This window comes from Phalacrocorax aristotelis, chromosome 1 (genome assembly GCF_949628215.1).
Source record: "Phalacrocorax aristotelis chromosome 1, bGulAri2.1, whole genome shotgun sequence".
Lineage (NCBI taxonomy): Eukaryota > Metazoa > Chordata > Aves > Suliformes > Phalacrocoracidae > Phalacrocorax > Phalacrocorax aristotelis.
In genome coordinates this window covers 124,630,807-124,653,158 of record NC_134276.1, presented here as the reverse complement: position 1 = coordinate 124,653,158, position 22,352 = coordinate 124,630,807, and the positions used below count along the sequence as shown (strand labels likewise).

Below are 22,352 nucleotides of genomic sequence, written 5' to 3'. Positions count from 1 at the left end.
ATAAATGCTTTGATTAAAACAATGTTGAGATGGTGATTTAGTTTGGGAAATTCATCTTCAGAAAGAAGATTTTCCCCTACTCTTGACATCACATGTCAGAGATTTCTGCCCTTCATAATTATTTAAACCCAAGCTCTATTCTCACTGAACTGCAATACTAGAAAAGAAGCCATAGGAACTTCCAAAGAGATATCCATGGGCAGAATTTGGCTCACCATACACTGACCAAAACTACTTTAGCTGCAGGTTTTTTTTAAAAGGGATTACTCTATGTAAAATTCTTCTTCTAGTTAGGTACATTTATTTAAATCTGTATCTAAGCATAACAGATTGAATTTCCTGCATTTCTCAGTGTAACAGCTACCTTGAAATCTACCAGTTAAACAGACCCACTGAGAAATCATTCAATTTTTCTCTTACATCCAGATTTCTGTAAGGAGAGAGGAAGAAAAACCCATACTGAATAAATCAAAAGCTTGCTGTGCTACTTAAAAGGCTGTGCCGCTTTTAAGTAAGAGTGGGGAAAACCACTCAACTTCACTGACTCTATGCATCTAAGTCTCTGGAAATACATACTATGGGTGTACTTCAATTGTTTAATTGTTGTTTTTAAACAGGTTTCAACTGCACCCAATATAAGCATAACTAAGGTGAGCACTGAAAACAGCTGCTCAGAGCAGCGTGGAAAAAAAAAGATTAGTTAAAAAGAAAAAGCAATCCCAAAGTGCAAATACCTCTTTACTTCCAAAAAAGTATTTTTTAATATTTAGGGAAGCACACAGTTCTTCTGGGGTCTGTGCAATCACCTGGACTTATTTTGTATTGAGACTTAAAACCAGACATAAGTGACATGAAAATAATTTCTGCTGTACATTAATGCTCACTTGTGAGACTGTTATAATTCCCACAAAATATTGAGCAACGTTAACTTCAACAAAATTAGTTTCAAGCATCACCTTGAAAGCTCATGAATTGCAAAATCAGTCTTCAAAGGTGCAACATTTTATGGTTTCATTAAAAAAAAAAGTCCAAAATTTGTGAAAGAAAGTTATCCAAATGGTCTGAAACAGCTAGTTTTGCCCTGCTCTGTCACTGGAAAAATTCATTCTGGCTGAAGTCTGAAATGACATGTGTAGCAGTATAGAAATAGATTATCTGTTAAACAAAATGTAAATTTCTCCCTGCACATCTCAAAGCTACAAAACATGGTATTTATCAGGAATCATTAGTTCTAACAGGTGTTTTTGTTCTGTAACAAAATGCTCTCAGCAGGATTATTTTGTGTTGGGTGTTGTTCATTAAGCTTTTTTATGAATTTAGCAAATGTTGCCTTAATAAAGAATACAGCACATCCCCATTTCCCAGAGAACTCATGGCTCTTCTGGTTGTAATACAATCTATAAAAGGAAGTATTTAGGAAAACAGGCTAAGACTAGATGTTGAGAGAGCTCTGCTACAGAACAAGCAGGTTTAAAAAGTCTGGTTTATAACAACCAAATGTAAGACAATTTTATGATCATTATAACTAAAAATCAGAAATTGAAATTAGCAGAAGACTACATTCAATACCTGGGATACAACACAAATTCTTTTCTGAACTTAACTAAAAATATATCTTAATTTAGAAATATGATTTGCCATTCCTGAGTAGAATCACCCATGCTACTACACAGGCGTTAAGAGTACAACTGTAGATGAACCTAAATTAACCTGTTTGATGAACAGTATCAAAGAGTTATGCATGGACTGAAGAACACAAGCCTTGAAATGCTTCTATTCTGGACAGAGATACATTCTATACCCAAGGAAACTGAAACCAAGAAAGGCCGACAGCTTGCTTAACCTCATATAATGAGCCCTGATTCAGGTTTAGAAATGGGAGTTCTTTCTTAGTCTTCCACTGCAATTTAACATTTCTCTTAAATTCAGAAGGCCATTGAGTTTTCACACTGATTCAGTCCTCCTGCTGAGAAATATGTTTATCAGTTATCATCACAACATGGAAATCATCTGATGCTACTATGACTCAATTAATTTTCAGGGGCTTAAAATGTTGCCTCACCCATGTGTTAAACTCTACCAAGTTGCAAGAACTCTTTATGATCATCTGTGTTCCTTTATGATGCATAATCCACTCTACAAATCCATGTCTATAAGAAGCAGGAATCTTGGGGAGAGGTCAGTAACATAGGAGGAGAAAAAGAAAATGCTGTGAAATACAGAAACCTAAATAAAACCATGATTTATCTTGTGCTACTTTATCTTAATGCTTAAGGGAGAAATTGAATTGACTGCTGAAATAAGAGCTAGGCAGCAGAAAGGTGACTGTCAGACCCATAAAAATATGGGCTTCTGACTGTGTGTCCTGATTCACAGAATATATAAACTATTTACACTGAAATATATTTGAAGAGAGAAGTGCATTTCTAAAACAAAATTATGACCTCAAGTAAATGCAAATCAAATCACACAGTACAGACAATTCTATTTACTGCTGAGTATTTCTTACTTTGTATGAATTGTGTTTAATAAGAAAATGGTAGTTACATAATTAAACCTATTGTTCAAATATCTGGACATGGATCCACGAATCCAGGGCATCTGCCTCCAGAAATAATTTCAACATACACCAATATATACAGAATAACATATGATACAGATGTAAGATACAGATCTCTCATCTCACAAGGATCCAGAACCTCATAAATTAAGGACCCTTACAGAAAAATGCGAACTTTAATAAGTTCAGTTTCAAATATATTTGCAAATTTTCTATTAAAATCTTAGCAGTTCCTCGCTGCTTAACACATTCTTGAAGGGCTGGTACTATAAGACTAACATAATAAATCCACTTGTTTGAACCTGTTACTGCCTAGACCCCTTATTAAGGCTGGAAAGAAAAATGTCATGGCTAAGAGCTGCTTTCAGCTGGCACACAACTGTCCCTTTACAAACACCTTGAAGTTACAGACCAGAAATGAAGTCCACATAGTGATAACCTTCAATTCTTTAGCCAAAGGGTACTACAAGAAAATGTCCAGACGTACCAGAGAAGTGCTATTCAACAAATTCATGCCCAATTCTTAGCGTTGTAATTCCCCAAACATGGGTTGTTTTCACAATTCAGTTGAGAGGCACCAATATGACATTAGAATTGCTCTTTCAAGTTTAAATGTCCACAGCTGAACAGAGCAATGTCACTTTGGACCAAAGCACAACACTCTGGCAGGTGTGTACACCTAACTAAAGCAGGAGACAAGACTAGTCACTCACCTGAGGCACTAGTATCTGTAAAGCAATAGTATTTGTATCTATAGCGTTTGATACATACAATAGACACATCTTCTATCCTGATAAAGAGGCATACTTCTTTGGTCTGACCTTTGATGATGCCTGATCATTGTAATTTACCCTTCACTGTGATTCAAATTCATCTATCTAGCAATGCATGAAGAAAAGTTCAGGAAATACAACAGAACCCTTTTCTCTTTGTACATGCCCTCTGCCGGCAGTTCCCAATTAATGGTTAATGTTACACAATTGCTGGCTAGGCTATTATCTTAGCTGCAAAAGCAAGAAAAACCAAATATTTTAAGATAAGAATCACTGCAGTGAGGTGCTGAATATTTTAATGGATGAAATGTAGGTGGATGTCACACTTTCTATAAAGTCATACATCTCTCCCAGCAATCCTAGGAAAGGTCACAACCTTATTAATTTCTTTTAAAATATATGCACATATACACATGTCATTTCATGAATTAATAAATCTGCTTACTTCAAGTTTATTGTTAACAGCATCATAAGAGGTGTATGACCCAGCAGAAAATGTGACAATAAATTTCATCTTAATCAACAGTGAAATGTGGAAGTGATGAGCTTTAGAGATATATATGGTTGTGTATATTGTGTCATCTATTAAAAAAACCCAAGTTTGTGATTGCTTCATTTCCCATACTCCAGTTCCAATCAGGGACAATTATCGCAAATAGAATACCTATTATGCTGCTCCATTAACAAAACCAGGCATGCAGAGCTAAATCAGGGCAATGTCTGCAAGGCACTTCATTCTGCTGTGTAGACCCATACTGTTTGTTATAAAGGACAAAGGACATTTTAAAGGATTGATCAATTTCAGGGAGGGAATCATGACTGACTTGTATGCAAAGTCTTTATGCTTTCTTACATTGGCCTAACTACTAATTTAATGAAATGATTTATTTTTCTTTGAGTAGGGTCTACACTTCATTGCATATCTGTACCATCTTCACTGAATAGACAAGTTTAATATTACTAGGAACAAGACCCACTTTTGCGTAGATATAGAGATAGTCACTCTCTCAGGCAATTACATTCTAAAGCAATGTTCCTTAATCCATTTGGAAAATGTATCTTTTAGAAACTAAAAAATGCCCTTAAATCTCCATTTCTAATCTTTACATTTCAGCTACCAAACCAATTTAAGGTTGTGATTAAAGTCCCTAAATTGATTGGGGGAAGTATTTTCTTTCTATGAACCACTAAAACTGACAGGAGAGGAGGAAGCATTAAATTGCATGAGCCTTTGTCTAAATAGGCCACAATGTCTTTTCACATTTGAGAATCACTCCCTCTGCATCCTGTTCGGTAAAAGCCACAACCAACCACTGTTCAGGGCAACCTGTAAAGTTCATCTGCTTTCTGTAAAAGTCAGACAAGCCAAAGCATGAGAGGACCAAGAGGAGTTCTCAGGGTGAATGTGAATATTTTCGTATTAACCTAGTTCTGATTCTGGAAAAATATGTGGAACCCACTGAAGACCTTTCGCAAAGCGTACAGTGGCTCTTGAATCACTAGAATATCTAGAACATGGAATAGACAATTTTTAGTGTGAAGATTTATAAATATATCATTTTAATATGAAGATAGCATACTAGGCCAACGTCATCACATGTGAGATGTACTAGGAGCACAAAGGTAACATAAGATTTTTCAGCAATAGGTGTCTAGGGGGTTTGTGTCTTTGGAAAGTATCTTGAGAGTGGTTTTATTGCCCCTTTACAAAACCTTATTTTTATTAACATCCACATAAAGCATGTGCTGAGTTAAGTTCTCTGGCTGTCAGAATAAAACCTAACCATTGTTCCTAAAACAAAGAACCATCCTGCAATTCCTCCAGTTTGTGCCAGCAGCTGGTCCCTGAAACTGTGGGGGGTGCTAGCAACATACCGCAGTCTTCACTTCTGCCACACTAATCACTCTAAAATAGAGCCAAAACCACACCTGATGTTTCTTCCTTTAGCTCACGTTCTGTACACACTTGGAAAGTACTATCAAAGCTGCAGCTTAATGTGGTGTTCAATATTAATGAAATTCTCTGCTTTCAAACTCCAATAAAACAAGTCCACAAAGCATATAACACTAAATCTCTTAATTAAAAGCAATAGCTCCAATAAATGTACTTTAAATTGTCTTAAATAAATGCTTGCAACATGAAGTACCTATTGCTGCTAGCTTCTTTTATTCCTCTCCTTTCCAAAATAACATTTTATTGAAGTTGGAAATGCTAGTCTTTATATTATGCTGCATGTTGCATTTGTAGTTACTGGACACTCAGAGGTCAGAACCATAGATTCATCGTCACTAGGAAACTGACTGACAACTTGTATTATTGTTTTAAAATTCTGAAGTTACTCTCCTTTAAAATAATTAAAAAGGAAAAGGAGAGTAGTCCCCAACACTTGTGCTGTTCCCTCTCCAGATACACTAGAGAAAATGTGTTCATTTCATTATAGGCTGCATGCATCATGGGTTTTCTCACCTTCTGTGCTCATTGCTACAAGATTCTGATCGCTTAACAGTAAGCTTTAATGAATATGCGTGTGGCTACCTTTCTGATGCAGAACTAAAGAAAGGTGTCTACAGTTTCCAGCATTAGCTATAAACGTTGGAGTTACAAAATACCTTATGTTCCCAGTGACATTCAGCCTTCTGTTTTCAGTTTCACAAAACATTAGGTATTAAAGCTAAAGAATGTAATATGTGACATTATATTCAGGGCTTTTTCCTCTTTCCAAGGATCTCAGAGAAAAATATTAGTCCTCACTACTGCGACACAACTATACAGGTATTATTTATGCCCAATTCACAGTATTCTACAGAAGATCCTGTACGCCATTCGTAGTGAAAGTTACACATGAGATAAATCTGATAAATCAAACACAGCTTAAGCAATGGTTATAAACTCAAACACTGGATTAGTGAGAAATTACAGAGAGATCCCACGAATACCAATCCGTGAAAAGGAAAAAGTCAACCTTTGCTACAGTGATCTAATGAAAATATCTAATATCTGAATCATTCTGTGTCTAACATCTTATTTATTCTTTTTTATTCTGCAGTTTTCAGCCTGGAGCAAACCCCCAGAATTGCCTTAACTGACCACATCAAAAAGATGGCAATTGCTACTTCTGTGCTTGTGCATCCTTTCTTCCCCCTCATTTTACACCAAGATCACTGGCATTACACCCAGATTCATTTCAGGCTAGAAAAAAATTAAAGAAAGCAACAGGAAAATCCTCAGAGATTGAACAGATTTCTTAAAAGGTCAACTCTTGATAAGTCAACGTTTCAATCATTCATCAGGCATTTCTAACTAATCCAGTTCTACTGTTTTGCTATCCTGCCCACACTGACATAACCACAAGTCAAAGGGACAACCAAATTCCCTTCTTCCTCCCTATCCCAGGCAACAGGATATAACATTCTTGATGTGGTTTAATCTCTTCCATACAACAGCTCATGGAATTCCATCCGTAACCTCTGACATAGAAGTTATGGTATAATAAGTTATTGTTATTTATAATGCATAGAACTGGAATAGGCCCCTGCCAGAAGAGGTATCATTTTGATGTGAAAGTTTCTAGCAAAGGGAATCAACTACACAGTTCTCAAAACTGTTTCATTTCTTCTTGTACCATTTGTTAAAAACATGAACATCTCCCTTGTATTCTACTTTATAATTAGAATTTTAGGCAAATCATCCCATTTGATATGTGATGTGGTCAGTATAGTACAATCTCTTTGTACAATGACAATCCTCAAAACAAATACCAGTAGCAAACTTTTCCAAACAAGAACTATTTGTTCTCCTTGAATGATCTCCTAATTCCACTTTCATATGAAATTCTTCAAGGCAACCTTAAACAAACACAAAAAGCACTGAGCAACAACCCAATAAAAACAAAAATTAAGAAACCCGAAGGTTCACATTCTCTTCGCCCTCTTCCCACAATTCATGACAACAGTAGCATGTTCTCATGGTTTTAGCTGGGATAAAGTCAATTTTCTTCACTGCAGCTGGCATTGTGCTGTGCTTTGGACTTAGTATGAAAATAATGTTGATAAGACACCGATGTTTTAGTTGTTGCTGGGTAGTGCTTGTACTAGCCAAGGACTTTTCTAGCTTCCCATGCTCTGCCAGGTGCACAGGAAGCCGGGAGGGGAGGGGGCACAGCTGAGAGAGCAGATTCAAACAGACCAAAGGGATATTCCATATCATGTAATGTCATGCCCAGTATCTTAACTGGGAGGGGCTGGCTGGGGGAGGAGGGAAGCAATTGCAGCTCGGGGACAGGCAGCATCGGTCGGCGGGTGGCGAGCGGTTGTATCGCTTGTGGTTTTGGGTTTTTTTTCCTCTTTTCCTTTTAATTATATTATCATTATTATTGTTACTGTTATTATCATCATCATAATCATTATCATAATTATTATTTTATTTTAATTATTAAACTGTTCTTATCTCAACCCACAAGTTTTTGCTTTTGCTTTTGCTCTTCTGATTCTCTCCCCCACCCCACAAGGGTGGGGAGAGCAAGTGAGCGGCTGCGTGGTGTTTAGTTGCCAACTGGGGCTGAACCACGACACATGCAAAACAAATGTGCCTTACCAAGTTCTGTTATGTAGGTTTTTCCTTCTGAAGGTAAAGGAATGTACTGATTAGAGAAGAAGTTGCTTCCATAACCCAGGACAAAACCTTCTAGTTTGGTGTTTTGACTTGGTCGAAGATACCTCATGCAAACGGTGTCATCTGTTGCATTGATCTGAACTTTCAGACTCTGCCTTTTCACTGGGGAAAGAGTAAAAAAAAAAGATCAGAATGCATTATCTTATAATCATATATTCATGAATGGAATACAAGGTAGGGCTGTTTAATTTGCTAGTTGCAAGCAACCGTACAATTGCTTAAAGGTGGAGTCCCCTGGAAACTAAGTGTATTTTCAGAAGTAAACTAACAGCCATGTAAAATTGTGGTTTCCAACATGTCTGTTTTTCCATTAATAGTTTAGTACTATCATTAGCTGTAACATCTTCTACAACTGCAGTAACAGAAAAGTGCATGAAGTAACTGGAAAAAAAGCAAGTATTTTTCCTTTAAATGTGGGAGTTATAGTAGTATTAGCCATCTACAGAACCCATAGATGAAAAACCTGCAAATTAGATTTCTTTTTTTTTTTGTTGTTAGTAAAAGGTATGAAGTTTTAACATTAAGTTAATCATACTGCAAATTTAGGGTAGAGCATAAATAGTAACTAGATCCAAATAAAAATTATACAACTATATATTTTTTTTGCTGTGTTGGGCTGGAAATGTAATTTTCTAGTTGGAATTACACCAGGATACCTAACCAACATACATACTTCAGTAAAAATTACTAAGAAACCTTTTTTAAACATTCATTTTTATGCTTTCCAGGGGAGCCGCACATAAAGCAAGAAACATCTTGTATATCCATCTACAAAAATTTAACTTAAAACAACACAGAATGACTTCATAACAATAAGTTTTTTAGGCTACAAAAAGGTGTTTTTTCTTCTTTTGGTGGGGTGAGGGAGAATTGGCTTTTCCTTCCTTGGTACTTACAGCTTTAATATTCCCTTGTCACTGTTAGCCTTATCCTATTTTGAGAACTGTTGTATGCTAATGCTTAAAGAAAAAGTAATTACTTCTCCCCCAACTTACAACACTGGCCCTAGAATAGTACATTTTGGGTTATTATTTCTCTTCTCATTCTCAAAACACAAATTTTTATTTCCAACACATTTTCAGGCATCTCTCCAATCATGAAGGCTGACATTAACTTTTCAGGAAAAAACAGAAATTTGCACAAAATCATTTAACTTCAGGAGCTAAATCCTGAAGAAAAATAATGAGATGCATCATCTGTCATTAAATAACAGGGTTGAGTGATGAGTGATACTGAATTTCCTTTTCTTTCTTTCTCTCCCTCACTTCAGCTCCCTTCCTTCCTGTCTCTCAATAATTGCAGACTGATATTCATAGTTTCTTTACACAAGTACATATTGATTCTCTGGTACCACCCCAGCCTACCCTCTTTTTTTTTTTTTTTTTGAGAAATTCTGATTACTAGAGTTGCTGAGAGGCCACAATCCCCAATCTGTGAAGATGATTTAGTAGTACTGTCAAGCACCTGCAGTTGTCTGCACACTGAATGTAAAGACTTAAGCCAAACGCTTCATGCCTCTTCCCTTTATAGAAAGAAGCGTATGAGTAAAACTAATGGAAAACATGTGCCTCCGATGAGACTCTTTCTTTATCTAAAGACAGATCAAGAAAAAGCACTCAGCCAGGAAACTGTCACAGTTTTCCAAAGGCAACTCTGCCAGGTTGCAGAAGACTGCAAGGCTTCTAGAAAACTCACCACACTGACACTTTCAGCAGTACAATACCATCACAGGGGAAGGGGTGGCGGTTGCTTCCTGGTCTGGGAGAAATCCTAACTTCTTTTATTTTCAGTATATGAAATGACTGCACGTGTACCACTTTAAATATCAACAAGGCTCCAAAGAGCAGAAACCAGGAAGAAAACCCAACAGACTTCAAACCCCTCTAATATGCTTCGTAAAGATGCTTAGTAAAAAGAAGAAAGCAAGACTTACACCACTTGATTCAAATATGAAAATATGAGATAATAATTTCATTTCTGTATTAAAATTCTTAATCAGACCCAAAACTGGATTTTAATAAACTTTAGTGAAGACCTTTTCAAATTTATAATTTACAATAATTTCACTTTTTTGTTTGTTTATACAAGTGTTTCTCTACATCTCTTAGTTATACTTTACATTAATTTGAAAACCTAATTCTAATTCAAGACTGAATTCAACTGGCTTTGATTCCAATTAGATAGATATTGTATTTTATTCATAAGTGTCAGTTATGGGGTCTTGATTTTATTTAAGCCTAAAACCTGGCAGTGAAGTTTCTAAAAACAGAAAGTCTAAATGGGATCCCAAGACAGCAACAGCTTTGATGTAGGACCCTTTAGATCTTTTCTTTATAGCTAGCACATGAAAGCCACCAAAAGAGTTTTTAAACTCAAAGCCAGTTCTGGCAGAACATAAACAGGAATAATGTGTTTTTAAAAATATAGAACAAGGCAGAACAGAAGACAAGGAGATTAACTTAAAATTTAAAAAAATTAATCCTATCATCCCCACAAGGGCAGGTTCTTTCCCTGTAGCTCACTTTTAAGTACAGGATCCTTCCAGTGATGGCCTGGATGGCAACAAATACTACAGTGTCACCACAGTGTTTAGGAAAATATCTTCCTTTTCCTCCCCTTGGAGATCTAGCTAAAGGGTTGGCTCCATGCTCTTCTAACATAACTATCTTCTGCCCCTTCTGTAAGTGCCTTGCTTACTATTTCCTTCTTTCCACACAGCAGAAGTTGCCCTAGGTGAAAGGGATCAGCCAATCTCAGCAAGGGCACTCTTCTCTCCTTCCTCTTGAAGGTGCAGCCTGACCCAAAGAGCAGCACAGGGCAAGGCAGACAAACAGCCTCCTTCACTATTATTTAGCTGCACATTTTTAAAGGAAAATAATTGTGCTAAAGCAACAACACAGATGCTACACTTCATACAACTAATCCACATTCCCTTCCATGGGCTGCGTGCATTCCAGAGTCACTGAAATTGAGGGATGAATTTTAACTGTAAAACAATGACTGTCAGAGGCTGACCACTTCCTGGAAGTGTATGGACTGAAGCGGAGCAACTAAGGCCAACACTGGCAAGTTTTTCTACCCGAGGCAACAAAGGTTCCCAAGTGAAGTTAGAACCTGAGCTTGCTGGGAACCGCAGCTGCTGAGTGAAAGCACTTGGGTTCCAGGGAGTGAATGGTTTTGTCTCCTGTGTAGCCTAAGAACAATGAGGACTGAAGGAAGCCATCAAGCACAGAAAGTGCTCTCTGTCATGGCAGAACTATCAATGCATGGTAGATCACTATTGGCATGACTCTGTGGGGAATGACATTTCTCCCCAAACCAGGTCAGTGTGCTGCTTAGTCATGAGCCTGGCTCTTCTGTCTCTAATATCTTTCCAGGAGCCCTTGCACTCTTCCAACACTTCACTTTTCTGCCCACCTACACACAGTATACTTCTTAGCATCAGAAATACAAAAGGCTGCAAAGCAATGCCCTTTTGTTATAGCTGAGTACGTTTATATAGTTCCTAAAGAATTAAAAAAGAAGTTAAAATGTTCCAGACTGAAGGAGGTCAAATGAGTTCAAAGGAGACCTGGACCCTTATGAACAAATCCAAGCATTTCCTGAATCTAAAAGGAAAAGGCAGCTTTGTGCAGGAGACTGTAAGCCCTACTCTGCTACACTGGTCAGAATTAAAAATAAACAAAAAAGCCTTCCATGAATACCTAACAAAATGCAACTCATATTAAGGCCTACAAGGAAGGCCCACGTGGTCACTTGGAATCCTCGGAGCAGACAAGAGGTATACAGGGAGGGCACAGCAGCGCAGGGTGGCTTCTGCAGCCAGCTGGGGAGAGCTCAATGCCACGTGCTGCACAGACACGGCTAGCCTCGTCAAGAGAGGGCCAGCCTGGAGCAGTACAGATATAAAGGACTTCATATCAATTAGCTTGGTAAATGAGGACAAATCTCAGGAGCACATTAGCAAAATAAATTTCACCTGTGTTGATCCACAGTATTTTGAACAACTTACAGGGAAATCAGGCATTCCTGTTCTGAGTAACATCTCTACTTGCCCACCACTCAGATAAACATTCACTGAACATGATGGAATGGACAAGGGAAGTCACAGGAACTTGACGGCTATGATACTGTGATAAGAATGTATTTCATTTTGAGAAAATAACTTTGTCATATTATGATTTTAGAATACGTTTTTTCACCCTGTCTCCTTGATGAAAGAGTCAAATGATAAACTAGACGCCCTCTAATTCCAAGGTAAAGACATTCTGAAAACACCTTACAAACAGAAGAGAACACCTGCAGGCACAGAGCAAGGCAAGGTTGAATTTTCCTAACTCATACTCACTTGTCTCAGCTTTTGGCATGTGTTATTGAAACTCTGGTCTTAAGTATTTGCATTTGTAGGGTAATTCTTTTACATTGAGGCCATCTCCAAATGAAAGATTCTGGGACCCACAGCTACCTCTGAAAAACAATCTTTCCCTCCTGGCTTGCCAACAGACATTCCACACTGATCTGCAAGTATTCTCTTGAACAAAAGTCAACTGATCACCAAAACCAGCAGGACAAACCATGCACTGCATAGCTGAACTAAAAGCACTATGTTAAGTGCATCAGACCACTTGCAGTGTTAGAATCACTCTAGGGAAAGGACTCTTCACCTATAAGGGGAAAGACTTTTAATGACAGATTAATAAATCAGCTGCATCATGAGGGAACCAGCCACCGATAGCTCTTCAGAATAGAAAATAGCTACAAATGGTCTGAAGAATTCAGCTGGGAGCACCATAGTTTGGCTAGTTGGAAAAAATAAGTGGTCACATATAGGCAACAGGAGCCAAGAGCGAATAAACATTGAAACTTCAGAAAAATATAACTCTGAAACACCTAACTGAAATTCACATCTTTAAAATGTGAAAGCAGCCATGGAAAACAATATACAAAATATTCAGCTGGACACTTGTTGCTCAAGCTTTGGATCCACCAGGGATTATGTGAAGTATCTTCTTTTTCTTATTACTTTAATTAATCATGGAGTAATGAAGAGAGGGGAGAATTCATAAGCACTGCTACCATCTCTTATTCATACCAGCTAGTCCTAACTGATGGTTCATATTTAGCTACAAGACAAACAGAGAAGTCCAATTTTCAACTTCTACTTTTACAGCAAAATTTCAGTCAAAGCCCTTTCGTTTAGGTCTAACATTGCCCTAATAAATCACCATTGCAAAGCAGTCTGAAAAGGCAAAACAGTAACTACTAAGAGATTTATATCATTCCTTTGCTATATAATTACTGGAGAGAAATAAGGACATAAACCAAAATGGGTCACTGGGCTAGTTGCATTAAAGCAGTATTTGTTCAGCAATTCAGTGTTGGGGACAGTGGGATTTCCAACCTATAAAAGCAAATAAAACCACCTGAGAGTTCACTTCCCAAAAGAACAAACAAAATAATTTTGTTTCAGTAACTGAGATTAAAGCCTTTGAAATTCTGTGTTCCATACCCCACTATATCCTTATAATATTGTTGGTAACAATAGATGTGGAGTTAGTTAAAATTGCCAGCTGGTTTGATTTTCCTCTGTTTCAAGGAATGTGAGAGAACTTGGGTAATGAGGTGACTGGAATTCAAATTAACTGGCTTTTTTCTGTCACTACCCAAACCCCAAAATATATCTTGGCCCTGTCAAATAAAGTATCTTCAGCTGAAGAGCACTCTGTTTCTCTCTCCAACTTAAGAAGATATGTCAACAGCTGGCTGATAATTTATTAACTAATAATTGACACATTCATAAATAACCCTGAAGTGCTGATATAGCCAACAAACTTCAGGAATGAAGCACAAATGAAACGAAGTGACCGGTTTTTTTGTTTTGAGCTAAATTCACCTTGGCAACTTACTTTTTTTTTTGAGCTATCTGTTTGCCTGCTTCACTGAAGGCTCAAGAAAAGCAATAATGGGACAAGATGTTACTTTCACTTATTCTATGATTCCTCTGGTGTGCTGTAAGTGGGTATGGTCTCTCGTGATCAAATACAGTCCTATTTTTTTGTTTTTGTCCATAGAGTGAAGAGCCTTGAACTCTGCCCTACAAAACTAGACGGTGAATACAGCTGTACTGTATTACAGCAAATTTGGCTTCATCATCAGAATTCCTTTTGCCTTACATTGAAGCTGTTTGTTTTTCACCATTTCAAAGATTTTAGAAGGCATGAAGGCAAGACCTAGCACTGCCTCCCAGAGTGCTAGACAAATGAAGCATACCTTAAGAAAATAGGTTAACACCATGTATTTGCAAGCACCACCTCGCTCAATCAAATTGTTCACAGCAGTACTTTCGTTTTCCAAACCTGGTGCCATAGTACCACCAGCCAAGATTTCAATGATAGTCTAACACTGTGCAACTTTTATTTTTGCTATTTTATATTTTTGTATTTACTTTGGCTCCCAAACATGGAGAAATATTGGTTGTTTGGCTCAAAACCAAATATAGCTTAAAATGGGAAACATTTAAAAATAGTTCTGTTTCTATGCAGTAGAAAAAACAAGACACTCTTCTAACACAGCCACCACCATAGAATCATGGAATAATTTAGGGTGGGAGGGACTTCTGTAAGTCATCTAGTCCAACCCCCTGCTTAAGGCAGACCTAATCAGATCAGGTTGCTCAGGGCCACATCCAGCTGAGTGTTGAACACCTCTAAGGACATCGATTCCATAACATTTCTGGGTAACCAGTTCCAGTATTTATCATCTTTGTGGTTTACAAAAAAAAAAAAAAGTCCTAATATCTAACTGGAATTTCCCATGTTCCAACTTGTGCCTAGTGCCTCTTGTCATATCGCTGTGCACTTCTGCAAAAAATTTGTCTGTCGTCTTTGTATCCTCCAGTCAGGTAGCTGTGGACAATGTTAGACCATCTTTCTCAACACAGCTCACGTAAAGCACCAGCACTCCCAGCTTACAAAATCCACATTAATAAGTACTCAGAATGATGAAAATAGGTGCCATTTAGACCATATAATTAAAAAGGGCAAGAAATACCTTATTAAGAGATGGTAAGCTAAAGGCATTGCACATAGTTTTGTCATTTGCAACCGAAGTTCCCCAATTAAACATTTTTTTCCAAATATTAGTATCCCTACACTCCATACACAAGTCTAACACTACTTCAGAAAAACAGGCTGTCAACATGCAGCAGTTAACTTCACAAAACATACATGTATGTCTACCTACAAAAGTAGCTAAACTCATAATCTTTCAACTTAACTCTCACAGAATCTCTTGGCTCAGGCAGCTTCCAAAAATGGTGCACAAAAGCAATGTTATTCTTACCTACAGACCAACATTTATTACACTGAGATCCACTGGTGCATTTTTAGGAATGAGCAATCAGAAAAGTTTCAGCAGTACAACTCCTGTTCCAGTCCTAACACTCACCCTCTCCTTAACTTGAGTTTCTCTGTTCCCAGGCGATCAATTCTGTTCATTTCAAAGCCATTCTGTTGGTTCAAAGAAGCAACTTAGGAAGAGAAGCAATTCTTTCATTATGAAATGCTATTTTTTCCACTTACACTGTTTAATACAGAAATGGTAGTTTTTTCTTATTTTGGCTATGGCTCTTGATAGATAGGATGAATAAAGGTTATTTTAGCCTTCTTATCAAGGCTTACTACTTTACTGATAACCAGAAACTAGTCATTGATTCCACCTTATTAAGTTTTGAAGTTAGCACCTCTTTTCAACTCCCACTGTATGTAACTGGGAGACTAGAAGTGATAGCATGGTAAGCACAACCTGTGCTATGACTTGCAGTAATTTAGAAGAGGAGACATCATCAAAGAAAGATCTGGACAACCTAAATTCCACTAACTTCTGATGGCAAGTAAGAGAGTTGGATACCTCTGAAGAGGATGTGTGTGTTAAAGAGGAAGCCACCTTATGTCAGCCAACAGGAAATACAGAATTTAAATTAAGTCTCTCTGGGAAATAACTAGAACAAGCTGTAACATACTAACTTCATGGCCAAATATAAATAAATAAATTATTTAATTAATTTAAAAAATAAATAATCTTATTTTCATGTAACTCTCCAGTATGTACAAATACAGTATGTATTTTCTAGTTTCTCTTGATGCTGAAAGAAATCTTTTCAGCCACTACAACAACAACACAAACACTTGGTCCATTTACTTGCTTTCAGAAATTGCATTTAACAACCTGCAGTTGTCAGGTGGACATCTGCCATCAGTTGTCTTGTGCTGTAAGAATAATCTGCTGGAATTCCAACGTCACTACTTGCCCAACTCAGAATAAAGATGCTTTCAAGAGATTTTTAAATTAATTCCTTCTTGTCTATGCCTTTAAAATACTTTTATTTGAAAGATGGCAACTTTTTTAGGCATATCAACATTCTTGACAGACTGTGCACAGCAAATAAGATAGCATAAATTATAATTCCCCTCCATACTTCTTTCATATCATGGGGTGATTTTGGAAATTTCATTTATAATAGAAATTTACCACAAAAGGAGTATAAATATCTGAAATATCCAGTAGGAAAGACCCTCAATACTGGTGTTCAGCTGAAGGCAGTAACTCACTGAGACCTCCATAGGAAGAGATGTACTGTGAGGGCCCAGGGTCAGAACCATCCCTTCCAGTGCCCTTTCTCAGATCAGTCTTTCAGGATTACCGAGACCGCTTCCTTCAGTTGCAATGCATATTTAGTTTTACTAACGCTAATCTGAAACATGCCCTCTATTTTTAGTGGATATAAACTAAATAGATACTTCTCAGAGGCACTTGCTAGAGCATTTATATTACAAAACTATACAGTTTTTAGAACTTCCTTTGCCAGTTCCTCTCTAGTGATCCCTACAGTTCAGAGCTGAGTTAATAAGCTGTAGCTTGCTGTTACTTTAGGACCAGTAAGGGCAATGCAGAGATAAAGATGTACCTATCAGCAGTTCCAGCTTCTATGTATCTACATAAGGCAATGTACAAAAAGGAATTTATTAATCGTATGCTGCCACCTCTCTCACCTGTTTTCCGGTCATTCAAGCACTTCTCCAAAGTTCCACTTCCATCCTTCTCACTATCTCCCTCACAAGACTCCTTACACATGTTGGTTTAAAATTATTTTTTATTGACTAAGTAGAGTAACTATCCTTGTTTTTAGGGTACAAAGCTGAAAAGAGCCTGGATTTAAACTCAGGATCCCACTTCAGTGGTCCAACCCCCATTTCCATCTTTCATTCTGCAGCTCATTTCCCATTATTTGTTAAAATGGCAAATAAAATTGAAAACAATCAAGAAAACTGTTGTTTGAGAATAACCAAGTCTGCAGCTCTGATGGAAAAGGGAACAGGAGTTAAACTTCTGAAAACTTCTGTGGACAGAGTTTGAACAACCTGTCCCTGGCTCCTGTCATAAGACATTGTTTAATTTTTCTTTTAAATCTTAGAAAATTCCACTCTTTTCTTTGCCTAGTCAGAAAACTTAGTTGTGTTTAAAGGTCATTTTCATGTACTGAAAATTTAATTTAAATTTAATTAAAATAGAATTCAACATCAAACAATTCAACATTTTTGAAGGATAGCGACAGAGCAAAGCCTATATGTTATTTTCAATGCATAATGCCCCCAGAATCTCCTTCAAGTTGAACCATTTTTGATAGATATTACTTTTCAAATCAACAGCACACAAACCACAAAACTTAAAATGACATCTTTTGTCTATGAAAAGAACTCCTTGTTAATAAAACAACCTCAAACCCTTATTTCAGTTTAGATTACAGATCACTTATTTGCACTAGGATAAAGCTTGATTTGGATCTGCTGTAATTACTGTCTCCAGAGCATTGTTCCTCTGGCTTTACTCTCAGAGTTAGTTGTTTGTTGTTTTTTTCAGACTGGCCTGGCACGTCTTTTTCTGGGCTGATGCAACTCCACCTGGACAGAGCTGATGAGACAGTGACTGCGTCTTGCCCAGAAGAGCTGGTCTTTCCAATCCTGGCTCCTTCTCCTGTCAAAGGAAATAGGTCCAAGGCAACTCCACCCAGGCTGGGCTATGAAGAAAACTGTATCTTGGCCAAAGAACCTGATAGATTCTGCATAAAGATATTCAATAAAGACATGTAGAAGACTACGGGGAGCAAGAAAACTCTCCCAAGTTTTCTAGGTCTATCTCCTTTTCAAGTCTTCAAAGATCACCAGCTAATGCAAACACCAAAAGAGAAATGTCGTCTTTGGACATGGCCACATACAAGGCAGTCATATTTTAGAGCCGATTGTCTGAATAAAAACATAGGCTTTCTTTAACAACAGCTCTTCAATAGGGGAAGCTCAACAAGATGCTAAGAATTTAAGCAGGTGAGGAATTCAGATGCTGATAGACTGGCTCTGCTCACAAATGATCAATGAGCAGATCACAAGTGATCAGTGTTAAAGACTGTGGACCTTAATGCAACAAGTTTATTAAGAACACGTTCAATGGCAGGTAGTGCTTAGCATTACCACTGCCGTTACCCATTCAACAGCAGGCAGTGTTTAGCATCACCACTCTCTTAATTCACTTTTCATCTACAATTATCAATACAGTTTTGAAGGCTCAAAAATCAAAAGACATAATGAAAAACAGTATCTAGAACTACAACTGCATTTGTTTCTGAGAGAATAGTACTATACTTTACAATCCATGATGTTATTATTTGCTACCAAATGCACAATAATCTGCTACATGGATTGATGTGCACCCAGATTGCAGTAAAGTTCTCATATTTTGGCAGCCGTTTTAAAGTCTGTTCCTTACATGTGATCACTATGTATTACATCAGAATACATAATTTTGCTTTTTTCAATACCTATATTTTGGATTGATTTGCTGTGTGGCTATTCATCTGGGGATCTTCTGAAATACTTTGGGAGAACAGGAGTTAGTTTTAAAAGAATATGAATTAACTGATGGTGACAAAGTATCATTTCTACTGTGTTAGAATAAGGCAGCTTTGAATTAATGTTAAAAAACCCTCAAGCATGTTTTTCTATATCCATAGAACAAAATATGTAGTCATATACTAAAATCCTTCTTCTGTGATAAGTATTACCTTACTTGCCAGACTCCAAGCAGTTGAAAGAGCAAGTCTTTAGCTCACTTTTCTGTAACATTGGCTTAGATGTTTTCATAGTTAATTTTGTTTTGCGTGCTTCTCTGATTCAGCACACGGTTATTTTTTAAGGACAAAACCACTTAAAGATAGTCATATATAGACAGCTTGCAGGGTTTGCAAGCTATACTAACAGAGTACATTTGAAACAAGGATGTACTTCCAATTCTTAACTTGTAAACCAATCTATGACTCTCAGAATCACCAACATATCTAGGTATGCTTCAAGATTGTTGCCTTCTCTATTGTAATCTGAAGAATTGGCACCCAGTCCTTTTATGAACTAGTCCTCACTTCTAAAAAGATCTCTTATCACTAATAAGCCAGTGCATAGTGCACTTTAAAGTAGACCAACTTGATGAAATCCAGGAAAAAAAGTGAAGTCAATGAACAGAGGTACAGAGTACATTACTCAGGAAGAAAGCCTGAATAAATAGGAGTCATCCAGCTTAGAGGAAAAGACAGTATCCAAATATGTAAAACAAACAAAACCCTAAGGGAAAGCAGTATGAATTAAGTTCTGCCCCATATCTGTGAAGAGCAGGAGAGACATAAACTGTAGCAAGGAAGATAGCTGGAAAACTGATAAAGGCAGTGAAGCTCTGGAACAAGGAGGAAGCTCTGGAACAAGGGGGTCAAAATGATTTCAGGAAGTCCATTTCAGCCCTGTGTTTCTCTGTAGAAATGAGTATTCTTCCACTTGAAGGCTACTGTTTTTTCTTCTGCACCTGTAAGTATGCAGCATAAAGCCTCAAGAAGAGTTGCCCTCCTCAATGCTATGCTTGAATTCCAATATCCTACTTCCTATCTCCAGTAAAGCATGGTCTCTTCAGTATATAGATCAGCATAAGAACTGCCAGGGAGAGGCAAGATTAATTAGTCCTGAAAAATATCTCAGTGCAATTGCTTGAGTAAGGGTAGGAAAGAACATCCAGGAAACTGAGAACTGTTCAGCCTAACCTCTCTCACCAGGAGCAGATGGTGACACCTATGCACATGATGAACAACAAGGTGATTTGGAACAGCCAGCACAAATTTGCCAAGGCCAGACTGTGTCTGCCTGACCCTGCTGCCTTCTGTAATGCTATTACTGGCTTTGCATACAAGGGGAAGGTGGTGAATGTCATTTACTTTGACTTTGACACCATCTCCACAGGTATCCTTCCAGCCAAATTGCAGAAATGCAGACTGGATGGATAGATTACAAGGTAGATGGAAAACTGGGCTCAAAGAACAGCAGTCAGTGGTTAAAAGTCTGAAGTCCCCATTGATAGTCTTTTTGGTTCTCAAGCAATATCCACAGTAATTCCTAAACTCATTTCAGTGATGGAGAATGTTTTTTGATTTGTGTACCCTTGGGAAAGAACTTGGGTTGGGCAAATAAAAGAAGATGAGTCGTACATAATGACCTGCTTTCAAATTGAAGGGAGACAAACTAGATTGAGCCACCCATTCAGAAATAGGTACCCATCAAGCTACCTTCCTAAATCAGCTTTACAGAATGGCAGTGCAATTAGTGAGACAGACACTGCTGCACTCCTGATGCATCAGTGAGTTTGAAGAGTTTGTTCTTCTGTCAAGATTTAATATTTAAGTAGACACACCCATGTCCATCTAGTGAGAACGACAGTCCAGTCTGTGGTTTAGTTCACAGATTCTCAAAAGATAAAAAAAAGTGTGTCTAAAATCCTTGAACAGAAACAAGTATTTAATCAGAAGGTAATAATATGTTTCTAGAAGAAATATTTAGAAACAGAAAAGTCCAATCTGCCCATCCCATTGAGATTGCTTATGTACGGACCATGCCCATGACAGCACAGGACATTACCAATTCTTAAATGTATGCAAGCTTGTAAGAATGTGCTTACTACCTTACTACTTTCTAATGGGATTTCATTTCTATTTATAAATTCCCCATTATGTTGTGTAGAGTTGAAACAAGCCTCTTTAAAATAATACGCATCAAAAGATGAAAATCGAAAGGGATCATCCCTTCTCTGAAGTCATGATGGCTTTTCACTTCCAACATTGCAACCATCATATGATTACACAAAGTATCTGAGTTCTCTGCTCAAAATCTTCTAGCATCCAAGACTACAGGACTTCAAATAGTGCAAGGATTGATGGCTTTGGATGTGCGCTTGGCAGTGGTGCTTGCAGTATTCTGTGTTTTAACTTTGGAATAAGTTCCCAACTTTTCAGAGGCAGACAGCTGATAAAGCAATTTAATATCTGAAGCATACATAAGAATTCCTAGGTATTGCTATATATCACATGCCAAACTCAGAAAGAATAAGCAAACTTAATCCATTAACAAAACCAGTAATCAAATATAAAATGCTGTTATGCTTTGAGAACTGCAATTTGGTCTTGTCAATGTGTTCAAGTCTATGAGCAAAGCTTTTAAGCAGTTATTCCCTTTCAGTTTAGAAAGGTATAGACACAAATATAATTAAAAAAAAAAGAAAAGAAAGACCCAAAACAAAACCCCCAGAATTGCTCAGTGTTTCCAACACAGCCAGATCAGTCAAAATAAAGTAGTTTCACTTATGTCCTTGTTCTCCAAACTGAACGTTCTCACACATGTCTATGACTCTAGCTGGATATAGCTGAGTCCTGTAAGGGCTGATTCCAACTACATATAGTATTTCCAGCTGGAAAATATATCTTATCTTGCACCATTAGATGAAATGGATCTCAAGACTGATGACCTGGCTTCTTATTAGAAAAAAAAAAAAAAAAAAAAAGAAAAAGTAACAGATTTTAAAAAAATCACAGGTGACCCTTTTTATCTTCTTCTATAATGTTCCACATTCTGAGTTTGCAGGGGTAAAAATAAAGCTACAGTTCAAGCAAATGTCTGAGGAAAGAAGCAATGGACTTCCAGAAAGACTTTAATTAAAAAGTGTGAAAATAGAAACCACTAATAAGATCAATACTTGATGATTTTAGGAAGCAATACTGAATTCCAAAATTTGGCAGAAATTCTTTTTTTTCGGTACTCTGAACACCTTGTGAAGAGGCGTTTTTAACTCATCTTAAGAAAACTAAAATATGAAGTAAATTGTTCTACAATGAATGGATTACAGAAAGGAAAAGGAAAACAAGTATATTTACAATAAGTATACAACATGTAAAATAAAAGCTGTGTGTATGATTAAGGGAGTACTAAGG

General features: G+C 37.2%; 1 protein-coding gene across 1 annotated transcript in view; it reads right to left on the bottom strand.

The window, feature by feature from the left end:
- Positions 1–22,352, bottom strand: part of ABI3BP (ABI family member 3 binding protein) — a 183,622-nt gene that overhangs the window by 150,852 nt on the left and 10,418 nt on the right. Inside the window, exon 2 of the mRNA XM_075105227.1 lies at positions 7,928–8,107. Coding sequence (XP_074961328.1) covers positions 7,928–8,107 — 180 coding nt within the window. The remainder of the gene's footprint in view (positions 1–7,927; positions 8,108–22,352) is intronic.